The sequence below is a fragment of the Xylocopa sonorina genome, chromosome 5 (assembly GCF_050948175.1).
Source record: "Xylocopa sonorina isolate GNS202 chromosome 5, iyXylSono1_principal, whole genome shotgun sequence".
Taxonomy (NCBI): domain Eukaryota; kingdom Metazoa; phylum Arthropoda; class Insecta; order Hymenoptera; family Apidae; genus Xylocopa; species Xylocopa sonorina.
Genome location: NC_135197.1, coordinates 12,972,818 through 12,989,710, shown reverse-complemented (window position 1 = coordinate 12,989,710; position 16,893 = coordinate 12,972,818). Strand labels below are relative to the sequence as shown.

The 16,893-nt window shown below is 35.4% G+C and overlaps 3 protein-coding genes across 4 annotated transcripts; 1 reads left to right on the top strand and 2 right to left on the bottom strand.

Annotated features, from left to right (window-relative positions):
- Positions 1-139: 139 nt before the first annotated feature.
- Positions 140-7,566, bottom strand: LOC143423909 (ras GTPase-activating-like protein IQGAP1). 2 transcript variants are annotated; one of them, XM_076895546.1, is made up of 26 exons: positions 7,454-7,566; positions 7,187-7,298; positions 6,888-7,122; positions 6,648-6,792; positions 6,420-6,577; positions 6,212-6,346; positions 6,053-6,137; positions 5,897-5,988; positions 5,654-5,819; positions 5,425-5,588; positions 5,214-5,348; positions 4,989-5,145; positions 4,662-4,907; positions 4,436-4,584; positions 4,226-4,369; positions 3,843-4,145; positions 3,597-3,761; positions 3,406-3,519; positions 2,986-3,323; positions 2,689-2,913; positions 2,238-2,628; positions 1,984-2,163; positions 1,783-1,912; positions 1,439-1,709; positions 1,092-1,373; positions 140-1,029 (listed from the first exon to the last, which is right to left on the bottom strand). In XM_076895546.1, exons 1-26 carry the CDS (start codon positions 7,491-7,493, stop codon positions 669-671), a joined length of 4,923 nt encoding a protein of 1,640 aa, XP_076751661.1. In that variant the 5' UTR covers positions 7,494-7,566; the 3' UTR covers positions 140-668. The 2 variants fall into 2 exon arrangements, with proteins under 2 accessions (XP_076751661.1, XP_076751662.1); XM_076895547.1 differs by having other exon boundaries at positions 1,493-1,709.
- A 1,289-nt stretch (positions 7,567-8,855) lies between these two features.
- On the top strand, positions 8,856-11,994 carry LOC143423888 (uncharacterized). The gene is made up of 6 exons (XM_076895516.1): positions 8,856-9,206; positions 9,557-9,807; positions 10,330-10,652; positions 10,729-10,972; positions 11,229-11,509; positions 11,617-11,994. Exons 1-6 carry the CDS (start codon positions 9,095-9,097, stop codon positions 11,849-11,851), a joined length of 1,446 nt encoding a protein of 481 aa, XP_076751631.1. The 5' UTR covers positions 8,856-9,094; the 3' UTR covers positions 11,852-11,994.
- A 595-nt stretch (positions 11,995-12,589) lies between these two features.
- Positions 12,590-13,739, bottom strand: LOC143423889 (protein lethal(2)essential for life). The gene is made up of 2 exons (XM_076895517.1): positions 13,630-13,739; positions 12,590-13,129 (listed from the first exon to the last, which is right to left on the bottom strand). Exon 2 carries the CDS (start codon positions 13,121-13,123, stop codon positions 12,599-12,601), a length of 525 nt encoding a protein of 174 aa, XP_076751632.1. The 5' UTR covers positions 13,124-13,129; positions 13,630-13,739; the 3' UTR covers positions 12,590-12,598.
- Between the last annotated feature and the right edge of the window lie 3,154 nt (positions 13,740-16,893).

Below are 16,893 nucleotides of genomic sequence, written 5' to 3'. Positions count from 1 at the left end.
GTATAAAAAATATTTAGATTCATATAGTGAAATATATATATAGTTAGTCGATGCATCCTTTCTAAGAAATATGAAAAATGGTACATGGCTGAAATTAGTTTTAATGATACAAATAAATCGAAGAAAAGCATTATTTCAGTAGTAGGTGATATTTATTGCCATTAGCGCTTACTTATTTTTATAAAAAGTTAAAGTATAGTTAAAAAAATATATTTCTCTTCCAAAATCATTAATCATATTTAAAAGTTTTCATCGTATAGTCTTCTTTAAGTACCATTGTTAAATATCTCTTGCAATATGAATGATAAAATTTAATGCAGTTAAATCGTCTCATTTCAGCTTCACGCCATACACAAATTCGTTAGATCTTGTACAAATTTATATACCTTATTACTCTATGCCGATCGCACTCAATATTACATACATACACACATACATGCCACGAAATCTTGTATTTAAAAAGTTAGAATTCACCTAAGTACAATTATTTACAAAAATTAATCATATTTTAACAATTACTGTATGGTTTTCAGTTATGAACTTTATAAATCGGATAGAAAACATTCATAAGCCATGAGAAGACGTTCTTTGTTTGAAAACTCGTAATAATAGAACATTGCACAAGTGCATAATTGTCACATTGATAAATAACATGATTCAATTTATTTTCAAGTTTTGCCATAAAATTTTCGATTCAGTAAATATAGTAATAAATTGACATTAATCTTTGCTTTGCCAAACATGTCCATGATCGGTGCACCTTCAAATTGCAGCTCAAGCAACTTTTGTATATCGATATCAACTTTTTCCATTTCTACCCCCATAAACTTACATCGCACGCTAAAAAGACCCGAATGCTCTGTGGGACTGATCTCAAAAATCACATTTTTAAATTGCGACTGCGGCAGTCCATCCACTTCTAATAGTACCCCTTTTTCTTGCAGCTTTGCCGCGGAATATTTCAATGTCATTTTCGACCTCAACTTACCATGATTATTTTTCTGTGTAGCTTTAAGCGCTCGCAAAGATCTGTAAACAATTTGTACACGCATAAGGGCAAATCGCATAATTAAGAGAAATTATATACCTACCCTTTCCCAGTGTGTAAATTCTCCAAACAGCGCTGTATATATTCATTATAATATTCCACTTGTTCTTGGTAATATTTACATTTCTCTTCCAGCCTTTGTTTAGTTGTACGTAACGTTTGTAACTCTTTATTCCGAATAATTCTATATTTCCCTTTATTACAGAGATCTTTGGCCACAGCTGTTATAATATTTTGATATCCATCCGCTTGGGTTACCCATCCTCCGAGTTCCAGTTTATTAAGATATGCTTGCAACTGATGCTTACAATCGTTTAAGGAGGAGCTGCAAATGAATTTTCGTTTCTGCTTTACTTATTTAATTACTAACAATCTATTTTAGTATGGTACCTCTTATAAATGATATTTAAAGTGGGTGATAAACTGGAACATTTTATGTCGTACAGTTTCTGTTGTATAGGAGAGCCTGTAGCTTGCAAAGCTTCTACTAATGTTTGGCCCTTTAAAAATTGGAGTACAGAAACTAATAATTCTTTCGTCTTTATGAAAAGTTTGTTTAAGCTAACGTCCTCATCTTCTGGCACTTGAAATTTATTCGTAAGCACTAGACATACTTCTGTTTTTCCGAAACGAGTCACGCTGTTCTCGCACGTAGTATCGGCTAAGAAACAATTATGTAACATTATAATGGATGCTGCAAACTGAATACAACAGAACGATAAATTATTTCTTACAGATTCCAAGTAAAGATGCAACGGTAGGTGCAGCACCTAAATCATCCAATAAATCGTGTAAAGGATCCATTGGATCTGGTGCTATTTGATCTTGATATTCCAACATAAGGCAATGAGTATCACAAATTTCCTGTAATACAGTTAGAAAACTTAATCAGGAAAAATTCTTGGCTTACACACGATTTCCAGAGCTTTACTTACTTGTAACGAAATATAAATTTCCGGTTTCTCAATAAGTGTGGCTTCCGTATATTCGTGAATAGAAAAATGTTCTTCTAAATCTTCAATTTGACAACAATAACGGAAGAAACGTTTAAACTTTTCATGGCACTCGATTATAAATGGATTTAGACAAACTAAATGCGTTGCTTCTTCACCAAACTGAAAAAGATTCCGAAAAATGCAGTTCTCTTCATTTCCTTGGACGTTATGGTTACAATAATGTTTGTAATTACCCCTTTTTTGGATGCAGCAAATTGCAATATTTTTGCAATACTAGCTAAATTTCTTCGTTGATCGTTTGACAATGATCTGTCTATTGGCAGAGTAATTATATCGAATGCATCTGGAGCTACGATCGCTGCGTTAATGAAGTGATAATAAATCAAATTTCCTACCACCTTTAAAATATCTTTTTCCGGAGCATTCGGAAACTTTTCAGTCAACGAATCGTTTAAAACTTTAGCCATGTATAACATCCCATATGGTATTAAATCTCGTGATTCGGTTATTTTAGTTAGGAATTCTAAAACAGTACTTTGCAACAGTTGTATTCCCCTGTTCAACCTGACTCGTACTTGTTCATAATTTAAAGCTTGTTGATGCGTTACCGTATAAGGTAAATCCCTATTATAGGAAAATAAGTTTATAAAACAGTATTAATTTCCATGTTCGCTTCAAACTTACAGTGTTTCTCCTGTTTCCATCTCTAGTTGGTTTCGCCAGCACTTATAAATATCGATAGGATTTGTCTCTATACTTAATGTTCGATCGGCTAGGATCTTTTCAATGATAGGCCCAACGATTTGCCTTAAAGCCCTTTGACCGTTTAGTTGTCGCGCATAATTTACCACCATTTTCAGAACCAAAGGATTTCCAGTAACAACTTCGGACGGTTTTTGAAATTTACACCTATGCATCCAATTACATTATTCACTTTACACTTAATTTTGTTATACTCTCTATATGTGAAAATACTTATACCTGATTTCCTCTTGTAACGCACTTCCAAATAATTTCAATAATAAATACTCTTCCCTGATATTTGATCCGAAATTAAACAACGTTAGGATCACATTTTGGAGAAACTTATTCGTTTTACTTTGAGGTAGAAGAAATAGCAGTTTTGATAAGTATGTTGGATTCGTTTGCAACGCGTAAAATAAATGTTGATATCCTTCCAACATTTTTCGACCTTCTTTCGTTAATGACTTTAAACCTTTCTGTGAAATAATGCCATCCGATAAGGAATTCCTTTGATCTTTGTTGGAATGTTTCTGCTTTGCAAGTGTTTCTAAGCTCTTTCCATGGGCTACAACATCCTACGGATTGTATAGCTTTATAAATATATGATTGATAAGGAACAGATTTAGTATAATTATTTAATTTTTTTTTAGGCATTACTTGAAGCGTGATTCTGTTTTGAATAAGTAATCCGATCTTTATGTCCATACTATCCAACTGCTGTGACAATGTTTGATTGTGTCGTATGCTTTGCACTACCTCGTGCTTTAAGTGCTGCAACAATGAATTCATGATAAAACTGGAATGATTGAATATACGATTTTTGATTCGAATATCGAACAATTTTATACTTGTAACTGCAAGTCTTTATCGTAATCCTCCGCGTTGAAATTTAGAATTGCAGAGAAGTGGCGAACAACGGGAAACGGTGGTTTTTCCGTGTATAGCAATGAATGAAAGGCACGTCTTTCAGCGCGACCACGCCAAAAAGCCTGTATTTTTATGATTTTTTCTTCCTGAGAAATATACAATAAGTTAATTACAACTTCCACTCTATCGCACATAGATCTTGTATGAAATGAGCAAGTAAAATTTACATGGTTCTTATAGTAATCCAGTATATTCGTATATTTAGTTTTAACATTTGAAAATTTGCTTTGAGATCTTTCTCCACATCTCCACTTTTCTTCCAATAATTTGGCATATCTTCTGCGCTGTACTATACTTCTCCACCATGCTTGTATTCGAATAATTTTATCTACATTACCGTAGAAATATGTAAATCTATCGGAAATTTTTTTCCGCAACAAATATCCTCGAATATAAGCTTGCAGTTGTATTATCCATTTACTTATTTTATGTTCCTCGTTTTCTTTTGCTGTAGTGCTTTTTATTATTCCCTGGAAATAACGAACATGTCTCATTTGCTTTTCAGTATTTTTGTTATTTTAATTGTTTAAGAAAGTGGATTATACTGCACTTTTATGTCTTCCATGTTGATATAAAAGGTTTCCGACATATTTTTAGGACAATCCCAAGTATAGCTATATTTTTGCAAATCCAGGTATGATTCATTGCCTTGTGGAGTAACATACCGAACGAACGGACAATTGTAATCTTTAATCTAAAATAACAAAAAATGTATTAAATTAAGAAGATTGTTAATATATACTTTATTGTAAAATTATACCTTCATGTCTTTTAAATTGCATAAATTTTTAAAACATTCGGCCTTGCAGTTGTTCGGTATTTTAAAGCCAAATGCTTGGAGGCAATCAATTGTAAATAACATATCATTCTGTTGTAATCCTAAATTAAGTTGCGACAGAAATGTGCAAACTGCAAAAATACAAAAGTTGATTATTAGAAAGTTATTAATTTTAACATAAAATAAACGAGGTACGTAGGTATTATACCATTTTGAACAGTTTCAGTTTCTGTAGCAACAATTTTCGTTATATTCTCCACATCTTCTAGCCATAATTCGGAACCATCAAAATGTTTCTCTTCGAGACATTTTTTAAATAATTTCAAATAAAGGGACGCATCTTGCAGTAAAGTAGGTTTTTGTAATTTTAGGGCGGTATCTTTCAAAGTACTTATAACACCATTTCGATCGTTTTCCATGACTGCCAAGTTTAATTGTCGCAATACCTGTATCACTGTGAAGACGATAAAAAATGTTAAACATGTATATTCATTTGAACAGAAATTATTTTCCGAGTGTGTTGTATGGAGTATACCTTCATCATCATTTTGGCATTGTTGATTAACAACGTCAATGCATTCTTGAATATCAATATATGTTAGTAAAGGGCATTCTTCAGCAAGCGCCTGCTTTTCACATCGGACCGCCGCTAAAGCTCTATAGTATTTTACTTTATTCTCTTGATCTAATCCCTAAAACATGGTGCCAAATGTTAGAAATTTGTTCAGTTTCTGCTATTATTAGTGCTATTATTACTTACAGAAACGTGACTATCTGGGTTTGTTAATGCTTGATAAACCAAATCTGGATTTCCAGTGTCTACAGCTTTGCTGATTTCTGCGATAGACGATAAAACGCGTATGCTGACTACAATATCGTCATATGAAAGGTCTTTCTATTAAGAATATCGTTTATATTAATACAAATTTGTAACACGTGATAACTTTAATACTTTATAAATTCCATTTTACCTCAGACTCGGTGCGATCTACTTTCATTTCATCGTAGTACAATGGTATGGCAAAATCATCGATTCTTTCAGTTAATCCAAGATAGGGGTTTTTTAAAGCTTTACAGAAGTCATTTTGCGCAGCATTTTGTAATGTTAGATTTAAAAGCTTTACACCGTCATCACCTGTGTTGGGAAAAGTATTTGGTAATTATATTCAATTACACAATCTTTGATAGAGCGATACTAACGTTTGCGAGATTTAAGAGCAATTTCATTTGCTTTGTCAATTTCCTTCTGTAGTAACTGTTTACAACGATGGAGATTGTTTTCTGAACATATACTATTCCATTCCGAACTTTCTAGCAATTGCATTAATTGTTCTTTATATAATTGTGCGTTTTCGTGCATAATATCCTAACAAAAGAAATAATATTCATAAGTCATAAAATTACAAGAAAATGAATGTGTAAAAACAATAATATAAAATATACTTTTAGGGACAAAGTAGGCATTTTTAATGTATCCATAAATTCGTTGTTTTCATAATGTATGGACCGAGTTATATTTTCCATTGCACAGCAAACTAAAAAACCAAATGATTAAACCAAAATCATAATTATAAAATAATAATTGTTAATATAACTCACCGTTAACAGAATTAATATGACCCTGAATTTCTGCCTGAGTTAAGAGTTCATCGTACGCATCTGGCACATAGCTATCATTAAGGGACTGTTAAGATTATATTGATAAATTATTATTGAAGATACAAAGGAAAACATTTTTAGGAAAGAACTATTACGTACTCTGTTAAGTGCAGCTTGTGCTTTAGCTTCTTTTGCTTCTAATAAAGCATCGCTGTATTCCTTAATGAAGCAAGGCATAATACTGTTTAACTGTACTACTTTGTTTTGAAGAGCCGTTAATATTTTGTCATAATCCTTAAAATAAAATAGTTATTAATTATGAAGTTGATTTTCAAAAATTCTCCTTAAATGTAAATTAAATGCAAACCTTTTCAGTAATAGCTTGATTAATTGCTATTACAGCAGCATGAAGCGTTGCTGCATCTATTTCCATGCTATCTGCTAACAAGCCACCAATTTTTTGGAAAGAAGGCATTTGAATTCCATATTTTTTTAGTTCTTTACTAACAGCATTTATTTCCTCCTCTAAAAGAGCAATAATATATTAGCACAATGTTACACACTTTCATGTAGCATAATAGATTCAAACTAGTACCAGTAAAATTCACTTTTCCATACAAATCTTGAATTTGTGGTGCTTTACCCAATTTAAACAAATGAGTACTTAAAGCGTGAATACAATATATTACACGAGGTATATTCTTTTTGTCATAAATATCTGTTGTTTCCGGTTGGAAAGTCTATTAAAAAGAATCATACTTTTATTATTTAAAGTTTTCAGCACAAGAAACTGTACAATCGTAAATATATCTTAGATGCTCTTATAAATACATACAAATGGCAATTGCATAGACTTCAAGGATTTTAAAAAGTAATTGATATTATCCGTGTGCCTGAAATGTAAACCAACTGCTGCATAACGCTTTTGTTCGGGATCATAGATTTTATTGAGAGGCAAAGATTCTGGGGCCATAAAATGGGCAAGTTTTGCCAAGTATACACCGTTTCTTAGATTTTCTTCTAGCTCGGTTGTTGGTGGAAGTGTTTCTCTGAGGCACGCTTCCATCCAGCTATAAAATTGAAGAACTGTAGCACTTATCAATTAAAAAGAAGAATACTCGTAAAGGCATTTACACTTTAGCTTCCTCCAAGTGACAGAGATACTCGTAAGCAAGTGTTTTCTGACGTTGCTCGTCCATTTCCTCCGCGGATTTACGATTATCGGTTCCTGAAAGACTTTGTCTTCCTGATAAAATATAAAAGTCTTTGTGAAATGTATGTATTCCATAACAATTCCATGGATCAAATGATTTTTCACGTGCGATCAAACTTCAATTTGACATTCATATTAGATGGGATATGAAATAAAACTGTAACATTGAAATTGATCGTTGATCTTACCTCTTTCATGATTAATTAATTTGTCATCGGTATCGTCCATATTAAGGAGGGCAAGAAAATACAATTAAAGGGCAAAAACAGGAAATTGATACACGATAGTGGAGTGGTACGTTAAATTCTATGGATTTAAACTTGTTTAAAACCGTATGTGCGGTGCAACACTGATTAGTCGTACCAACAGACGTGTTTTCTCTTCACCGATAGTTTCTTTTTTATCCTTTTCTCTCCTGTGGCATTGTGCGATACCTGAGGTAAATCAGGGAGATGCTTTATTATTCGTACACAAAGTTCTAAGTGATATGTAGGTATGTCTGTGATATGCAGAATTTGTTTAATTTTTACGTGGAAATGATATTTGATAGATTCGTAATCGCGAATTAGTTGTTTTTTCTTCTTTGCAGCTACTAGTTTGTTTATAATTTTATGCCATTGTAAGTTTTCAGGTCAGCAGAGTGGTACATGTATGTCTTCTACATTACAATTATCTGGTTTGGAGTATGTGAAATTACGGATGATTGCAAGCACAATGGCACGTTACAAATCACTTTATGTTTATATATATTTATACCAAACAATTAATTGATTCGTACGAGAACACAAATGCTTTGGTTTGAAGCTAATGCATTATACTCTGATACAATTATTGTTTGTTCCATTAAGTTTGTATCAAGTTTCTAATCTTGGATGTACCGTTCCAGGGCAATGTTGTACAGCATTATGGACGGAGGCCCAAAGAAGATAAAGCCAAAACTATTCAAGACAAACAGCCAGCAAGATGAGAAGATTCATTATACGATAAAAATAAAAAAAAGATCAATATTAACGAGCGGCTCCAGATCGAAGGATTGTAAACAAGTTTCGATGGCTCAGAGAAGCATGGAGCTAGGATACTCCCTAATATTTCTACCTTTAAACCATTTCATTTACTATGTAAAGGAATACTTTGCAACAAAATCCTGACAAGCTCCATGTGCACAGATTCTTAAAACTTTTCCCTGTAATATATAAAACCTACAATGGAATCCACATTCAGCAACATTTTAAATACCGTGTGTATCATCATGACGAATGAAAGGTAAAATTTCGAAATATAAGCAATATTTATTTGAGGTAAAACCAACATGTGTACATAGATAAAAAAAAATTGTCTTCAGTGATACATATTATTAAAAAATCGGTGAGAAGGGTATCTCGCTCTAAGTAATTATGGAATTATGGTACAGTTAACATTAATTTCCAAGGAAAGAGCTCATTTGTGACTCAAAATTGCTTTCAGACTTTTTACATCGTCGACGAATAATATACGACGCAGCAATAGGAGAATTTCACCTTGGAATCGATGGATTTTTGATATCAATATTTTTACGGCATGTATAGAATCACGCTGTGGTGGCCGGCGGCATTATATCTTGAAACACTCTGTACAGACATAAATATCGGTGAAGTGGTGTAGAATTAAGGGGAGGCTAAGGAGGAAACAACGGAAGAATAAGGGAGGGGGCAAGAGGGGTCAGATAAAGCGGTTGACCCTCGCCCCTTCAATGACCCGAGCGATATCATTCCACTAAATTCACTGACGCACCTCCCAGTCGAATGCGTGGTCTGATCTACTGCATGTCACACTGATCGCTGTTTCTTCTCATGCTCGTCCATTCTAGTTCTTTGTCAAGACCGGAAATGCAGCTCCCGAAATTGCTCCTGATTTTTTTCTGTTTCATCGCGATCGGTCGGTGTGGCGTTCCGAGTTCCGCTGGTAAGAAATTTTTTATTTCACAAACCATCATTCACATTACCGTTGTTGTACGCACGATTTATCATTGCATAATCTAGAGTTAAGATTAAAAAGCAATGGTTTACCATAGACATTATATTGCATTCAATGTTCACTATATTGTTTTAATTAAACTGTAAATAATTATTGTTGTAAAAGGAGATATACTTTTAACGCGCGTATTTGATTTTGTCAAATTTCATTTTGCGCTACAAGCGGTACGTATAATATTAATAGAACTGTTGCAATTTTCTAAGTTAATGACACATAATCATGCATAGCTGTATGGTATTTTTTTTAAGCTCAATATTCGAACGATAACGTTCTTTCAGGAAAAAATGATACCGCGGCAGAAATAGCGTTTGGCGAGAAACGACTTGGGGATCATATTCGCGCGATACTGAAACATTATCAGCAAGAGGATCCAATAGGACTACCTGGCGCGCCAATCCCGGATCCTATGCCGGTACCGGATATGAAACATTCATTTTCCATGTACATCATGAATTTCAAGCAAGTGAACGTTTATGGTCTATCGAAATTCCGGCTGATAAATGTGGAATCAGAATTGGCGTTGATGCAAGTGAGATATTTCCCCGAACTTGACTATTTCATACCAAAGTCGTAAACATGCAAAGTATTTAAAAAAAATCGGATATCTTATTTAACTGGCGCAAATAGTGAAATGTCCGATAAAGTATTGAAGGGATCAAGGAATCATCTATACATGCGTAGAAGATATTTTTTCTTGAACTTATCTCTATTGGCAAGTAATGATATTATCTATAGATTTCGCTATTTAAAGAATAACTACTATGCCGACTCTTGGTTAAAAAAAAAAATACAGATCATTTCGGATGGCTAAGAACGTCTGTCATTACGAAAAGACACGTGCTAATTATACGATTGTAACGCGGCACGTTTCGCATCGATGACTAACTGCAGAGAAACGTCATCTAATTGAATCAACGCTAGAGTCTCTGCCAAATTAGTCCGCACAGGAATTATCTACCAAATAAAAAAGACTTGCATGATTGCGACTGGTCTCATATCTGGTCCAAAAAAATAGTTGAGCCTCATTTTTTCATTAACGTGTTCCACGAAGGTCTCAGTTTCGTTAAACATCGAAAGCCTGGATATCCGTGGATTGTACACCCTCTCCTCTTGGGTGTCGCGATCAGCCGGTAACTTTACCGTTAAATTAACGGGCGTGCGTGTAAAAGGTTTAGCTAGACTCGAAGTTGCCAACGATGGTAAATTGCAAGCACAGAATATTGGTCTGGATTTGACGTTCCAGAAGATAGACATGGATTTTAAGAATTTAGGATTCCTGGGCGCCGTGTTTCAAGGAATAATCAATTCAGTAGGCACTTTCATTTTCGACAATATCAAACCCTTCATATTGAAGGAAGTGAATACTAACGTACGGTAAAGATCGACTATTTTAATACTATCTGCATAAATTAGTAAGCTCAAAGACTAATGTATAGGTGATACATTTTAGAGGAGAAGTCAACAAGCAAATCTCACAACTGCCACAATATTTCCCAAATTCCATATCGCCTTTCGATATGGCAGTAGCTGAGGCTCGCAAGCAAGTATCTCAAATGGGCTACGATCCATTTAAAGTGCAGGACTACTCTCAGTCTTTCGGTATATTCGCCATGACATCGACTCACACTTGGGTCACCGGCCTGGCCAGCTTCTACCGGATGGGAAATATTACATTGAACATAGAGAATAGAACAGTAAATAACTTGCCATTAATTATTTTTGAAGCATGCACAGATCGTTCTATTTCTGATAACACGTGTCGATACAATTGCAACGTGTTTGTTACCGTACTACCGTAATGCATCAGGTATTACGTCGCGTACGCTACCTTAAATCAACAACACACTGGTTAATCGATTCTAATCATGATCCGTAATTGTAATATCTGTTACGTCATTCATTTGTAGGCGTCGGTGCATCTGAATAATATCTAGTTGCTTCCTTTTAAAGGTGTACGCAACAATTGACGTAGGTACCCAGGAGATCGAAGGGAAGACTAATTGGGAGATAAACGTGATTGGTGGCTTCTTGTCTAGAGCTGGTACGGTTTCCTTTACCGTACAATATTTCAGGGTACAATTGACACTGAGCCAACCGTTGGATACGCGCAAAAAACCGAGCATAAAGAATCTTGATCTTGAATTGGGTAACATACAAACAAGAGTTCACGGAGCTGGTACTATCGATTACTTACTGGAAGCCAGTATCAACATACTGCCGAACCTTTTAAGGTTCGATCTCGATGTTCTCCCGCTTCCTTTTTAAAATCAGTCAATTCGCAATATCGCAATCCGACACGTTAATCAAACGAGGATGATCTCTTTTTTTTCTTTCACAGGTATCAAATAATGGACGCAATAGAGAGGCCGCTTAAAAGGCGTTTACAACTTGAACTGGATAAAATAAACGTTGAGGAACTGATCTACGAGAAGATTCCCGACATAGAGGAGCAGGCTAGGTATATCCAAGGATTGGTTCCTTCGGAAGAGACGATCCTAGAGGAACCGGTAATGCCTCTAGATTTCGACGAACAACCGTTCTCAGAGAGCGAAGAAAATCGAGGTCCTTCGTAAAAATACCATAAATTATGAAATACGCAAACAATTAAGTATATTATTTGGTACCTAAAACGAGAAATTTTGCGCCACCAGAAAAGTTACACGACGAAGTTCGTATTAAAAAAAAAAAATCACGATGGGTGAGCAGACACTGCGCGGCACACTATGTGCTTTGTAAATATTTTTACGTTTTACGGAAATAAATTTTTTAATTATATCTCTATGGTTGGTTTGATGTTAAAGAAAAACAATTTCTTTTAGTATTTCATACTTATTTATTGAAAAAACTAATAAAAAGCACAATAGTATGTATATTGAATCATAATTATATACATATAACGATTGTAACAAAATTCGGGCAGGATATCGTATAAGTAAGCTTCGCAATATCGAATCTTAAAAATATTTAGACTATTTATGCTTGAATTTAAAAAAGTTTAATAGATTATCAAACTACAATTACAGTAAGATAATGCTAGTAGCCGCTTAAGTTTACATATACCGTCGACTTCTTTGGACGCCTTCGCAATGTAATTTACATACCTAGTAACATCGTGAATTAAATTACATAATAATCTATATAAGGCAACTAAATTGTACATAAATGTATACGACTAAAAGCGAAGTCGATACAAACGAACAAATTTCGAATATTCGAGAACAGAGGATCAATTTAAAATGAAAGTGTGCAATGAATTTCCAGTACAAGAGATATTCCTATGCTGGATAAATGAAGAAAAAGAGGATAACATCGTTCGCCGATTACGCAGCTTTGATCGCTGGAGCTTTACTTCGTTCGATGGGGACGATTCTTTCACCAGGCGCTGGCAGGGCGAGTTTTGGAGCAGTGATCGTGAGAATACCGTCAGAGGACAGACTCGGTCTAACGTGGCCGATATCGTATCCCTGTGGTAGCACGTATCGACGCACGAAATGCCTCGACACGTAGCCGTGCTGGTCCTTCTTCTCTTCGTGTTTACCCTCGATGGTGATGCATTTGTCGTCCGTTCTGACAGTGATCTCCTCTGGCGCGAATTGTTGCACGTCGACGATCACTTGATACTTGTCTTGGTCGCGTTCAACCGTGGTCGAACCGCCTACTTCGTGCTCGAGCTGTTCCATCATGTTCCTCCACGGGCGGAAGAATTCAGTGAAGGACGGCATTGGTGGTGGCTGCCAAAGATCGTCTCGGGTAGACAGACGTTTAAAGTGTTCCTCCAACTCGCGATGGTAGCGATCCATATCTTCCCACCAATTGCGGAAAAGGTCTCTCGATACCAGTGCCATGTCGATCTGGAAGAAATAAATGCATTATTTATTGGAAACGTTGAATCGTTGAAAAAACTCAAGGAAGTAGTGTCAAACGTATTTACAACTAAACGTCCAAGTCGGAAAAAGTTGTTGACATCATCGACAACGTTCGGATAACGTTGGCACGACGTATCATTCACGATTCGTTATTATTTCATCGAAAATACGTTACCAAAAGTGATACACACTTCCATTGAACAAAAAACAACGCAAAGTAAATTTCAACCAGTGTTTTTCGTGCACTTTCGGTATCTATACGTACATCGAGGAAACGCGATCCATAAAACGTTACGTCGACGTCGCATAAATATCTCCAACTACATTTCCTTGCCAATTGTAAAGATATATCTCTAATATAATCGGTCGATAAATGCAATTTAATATACTTGAAAAAGAAAAAGAAACTGACGCGCAATAAAATTATACGAATGTCCTCTAACCGATGGTAGCCTGACGAATAGAATTGAACGTAACGTACGTACCTGTTGTAAACGGTTTCGTTCGTTCCAGAAATCACTCACGGGAAATGACAATTATAAGTTTCGTTTGGAGATCGCTTGGGAAAATCGCTCGATCTTCACTTTTCTAGATTTGCTTTCAGACTGACTGCGCATTTCCACCGGCAGCTTTATATTTAGTTTAGCGCTCTTTTCGAGATATTTCGATAGGAGCATGCGCAGGCGCAGGCTGTTTGGAACGTTCTCGCGTACAAACGTCCATCCCTACTCGAATCTACGGGAAATCGTGCCACAACGAATCAACGCGGTTCTTAAGCGGACGACGGCTTCTCGTTCGTTCGAGTAATTTCCCCTGGCGCTTTCTATCGGGTTCAAAACTGTTTCTTCTCGCTCGATGATATTATATACTTAACGACTCGCATAACATTACGAACGCGTACTTCTCACGCAAATATATCTCCGGTATGTTTATGCTATTAGTTATTGCATAACGCAATGTTTAAATTAACTTTATTGTGCTGTCCGCAAGAGCTGAATTGTAAAATACTTGCGATTTGTTCGGTAAGTTGTTCCACTTGGTATATACTACTGTATTGTACGAATATGATGCGATTTACGGTATTTTTAATATTTTCAGCTGCGGTAGATGCTTTTATGAGTTCGATGGAAGTATCATCAATGGTAAATTTAAAATCGATGATGCGCGTTTAACCTTTGCTAATCTGAGAGCACTTAATTGGTCAGCGCACACCTTTAATTGATGACGAATGTGTTTATTGTAAAACGTTACGGCATGGACGTTGATTTTGCGATAGCGCAATGAAAAAGTAAGTACTATACCGATTAACTGATACAGGTAAAGTATCAAGACATGAATAATTGTAACAGACATTGTTTAATTCAGAGTTTGATCGAAATATAGGTTCAACATCGTTCAAAAAGTTATACTCCTGCACGGACAAGGTACCTAGCTTCATCGAGAGTTCGTATTGCATATTCTGGATGGCGATGAACCCTACAATCTACAGTGAAGAGTTTAGACGCTACAATCAACATATTTTATAAGTTTTAGCTATAAGATGTATTGTAAATGGGTTTATAATTACTATAAGCATTACAATTATCTGTAAATATTATATTTTATAACAAATAGCTTATAAAAGTAGTTCTGTAATCTGTAAATTATTAAGTAGTTACAATAAACGCTGTTATTGTTAATTAATTATTGTTCAATCATTTAATGGCCTGTCCAGTAATCCTAGATTGATCTATTCCAATCCTCCATCGATACAGCTTGAAAAAAAGTAATACAAAAATTTTCTGAATTTTGGTAAATAACCGGAAGTGACGTCATTTTCCTAGAAATGATAGAAAATAGGAATACCTCCTCTAACATCATGTTCTCCTGATACAAAGTTCGATTTTCCGGTTTTCGATCGCAAAAATTGGCAAAGTATCAGAGAAAATGACGTCATAGGAGCTATCGGCAATTCCAGGAATTCTCGGTGACTTCATTTCCAAGAAGTGGCACTATTCGGATACCTCCTATGACGTCATGTTCTCCTGATACATTGCCGATTTTTCGATCAAAATCTTGAAAATCCGACTTTGTATCAGGAGAACATGACGTCATAGGAGGTATCCGAAAGTGCCACTTCTTGGAAATGACGTCATCGAGAATTCCTGGAATTGCCGATACCTCCTGTGACGTCATGTTCTCCTGATACTTTCTGAATTCTCAAGATTTTGGTCGAAAAATCGGCAATGTATCAGGAGAACATGACGTCATAGGAGGTATCCGAACGTGCCATTTCTTGGAAATGACGTCATCGAGAATTCCTGGAATTGCCGATACCTCCTGTGACGTCATGTTCTCCTGATACTTTCTGAATTTTTCGATTGAAAACTTGAAAATCGGACTCTGTATCAGGAGAACATGATGTTAGAGGAGGTATCCGAACGTGCCATTTCTTGGAAATGACGTCACCGAGAATTCCAGGAATTTCGGCGATTCCTGAAATAGACGTCATTTTCCAGAAATTGACGTTATTATCACTGTTTGCAACTAATTCTCTTAGTTTTATATACTAAAATGGTTAGGAGAATGGAGGGAACGTGGCTGGAGTTTAGGTAAATGAACAAACTGGTTATAATTCACTGAAATAATTTATTTATTTAGTTAAATTAATGTTATATATAATCAATTACAATTAAACATCATTTTACATTATTAAAATACTTTTATTTCTTATATACTTCATGGTAATATAAAATAATTGATACAATACATGATTTTCTTCTTTCTTCGTTTCTCTTGCAATTTCTTGCTTCATTTCTCGTCGTTATTGTCTTTTTAAACATGCGACGGATATCAATGCTGTTAAATTAATCCCTCCCTCCATTCTTGTTACCTGTAACAGAAGAAAGAAACGATCAGTAGATCTAATTTTATAATTTCAGAATGATAGCACGATAGATTTAAATTGGATGCCATTAGATATAAAAATTTTTAAATTTAAGCCAGTGGCGCCATCTCTGTGGAAAGTGCTCAAACTAGTCGCACAGCATTACCGGCAGCGAAGTGAACTACTGAAGTACTGGTGGCGCCATCTCTGTGGAAAGTGCTGAAACTAGTTACCCACTTAGTTCAGCGCTTCTTGCAGAGATGGCGCCACTACTGTCGGTAGGTCGCTTCACTGTCGGTAACGCTGCGCTACCAGTTTGAGCGCTTTTCAGAGAGATGACATCGCATGTGAGAAAAACAAAGTATTCTAACATTTACATTCCACTAACATAATTTTAAATATAAATAGAACGATACTAATTGACTGACAAGATTCCTCAATCCTTTTTCAGATCTCAATTTAATGTCCTCTACCCGTCTACCCTCGTGCGATATCTAAAACAGAAAAAAGAAACGATTACCCATGAAACTCTTTAACATATCCTAATACATATGAAGGTACAACACACCAGAATGTCCCACAAAGTAGTAGAATACTATTCCAATCATTCAGTACTGAAACAGTAGTACCATAGAAAATACTGCGTGAAACATTGAACCTTAAGACATAAAAATTCATTGAACGATCGGACAATTCTGTCCCTCGTCTGTGCTACGACTGTACGATAGCGATCTCTCTATCCTTTAACACGAACTGGGAACAATTAAAAGAATTACGATATCGGTACAGTAGACTGCAGGTTTTTACTTTATCCTAAAGAGTGAGAGGTACGAGTTTATTGATATTCGAATTTCTACGCATGCGCAGAATCAGTAAGAGGGAA

Bases quoted from the DNA above. Each gene is read 5' to 3' on its own strand.
- LOC143423909 (XM_076895546.1), bottom strand. From the start codon at position 7,493: ATGGACGATACCGATGACAAATTAATTAATCATGAAAGAG. The intron at 3,762-3,842 runs GTAAATTTTACT...TATATTTCTCAG, and splicing joins TGGATTACTATAAGAACCAT to GAAGAAAAAATCATAAAAAT. The intron at 1,913-1,983 runs GTAAGTAAAGCT...ACTGTATTACAG, and splicing joins AAATTTATATTTCGTTACAA to GAAATTTGTGATACTCATTG.
- LOC143423888 (XM_076895516.1), top strand. From the start codon at position 9,095: ATGCTCGTCCATTCTAGTTCTTTGTCAAGACCGGAAATGCAGCTCCCG. The intron at 9,207-9,556 runs GTAAGAAATTTT...ACGTTCTTTCAG, and splicing joins TGGCGTTCCGAGTTCCGCTG to GAAAAAATGATACCGCGGCA. The intron at 10,973-11,228 runs GTAAATAACTTG...TTCCTTTTAAAG, and splicing joins TGAACATAGAGAATAGAACA to GTGTACGCAACAATTGACGT.
- LOC143423889 (XM_076895517.1), bottom strand. From the start codon at position 13,123: ATGGCACTGGTATCGAGAGACCTTTTCCGCAATTGGTGGGAAGATATG.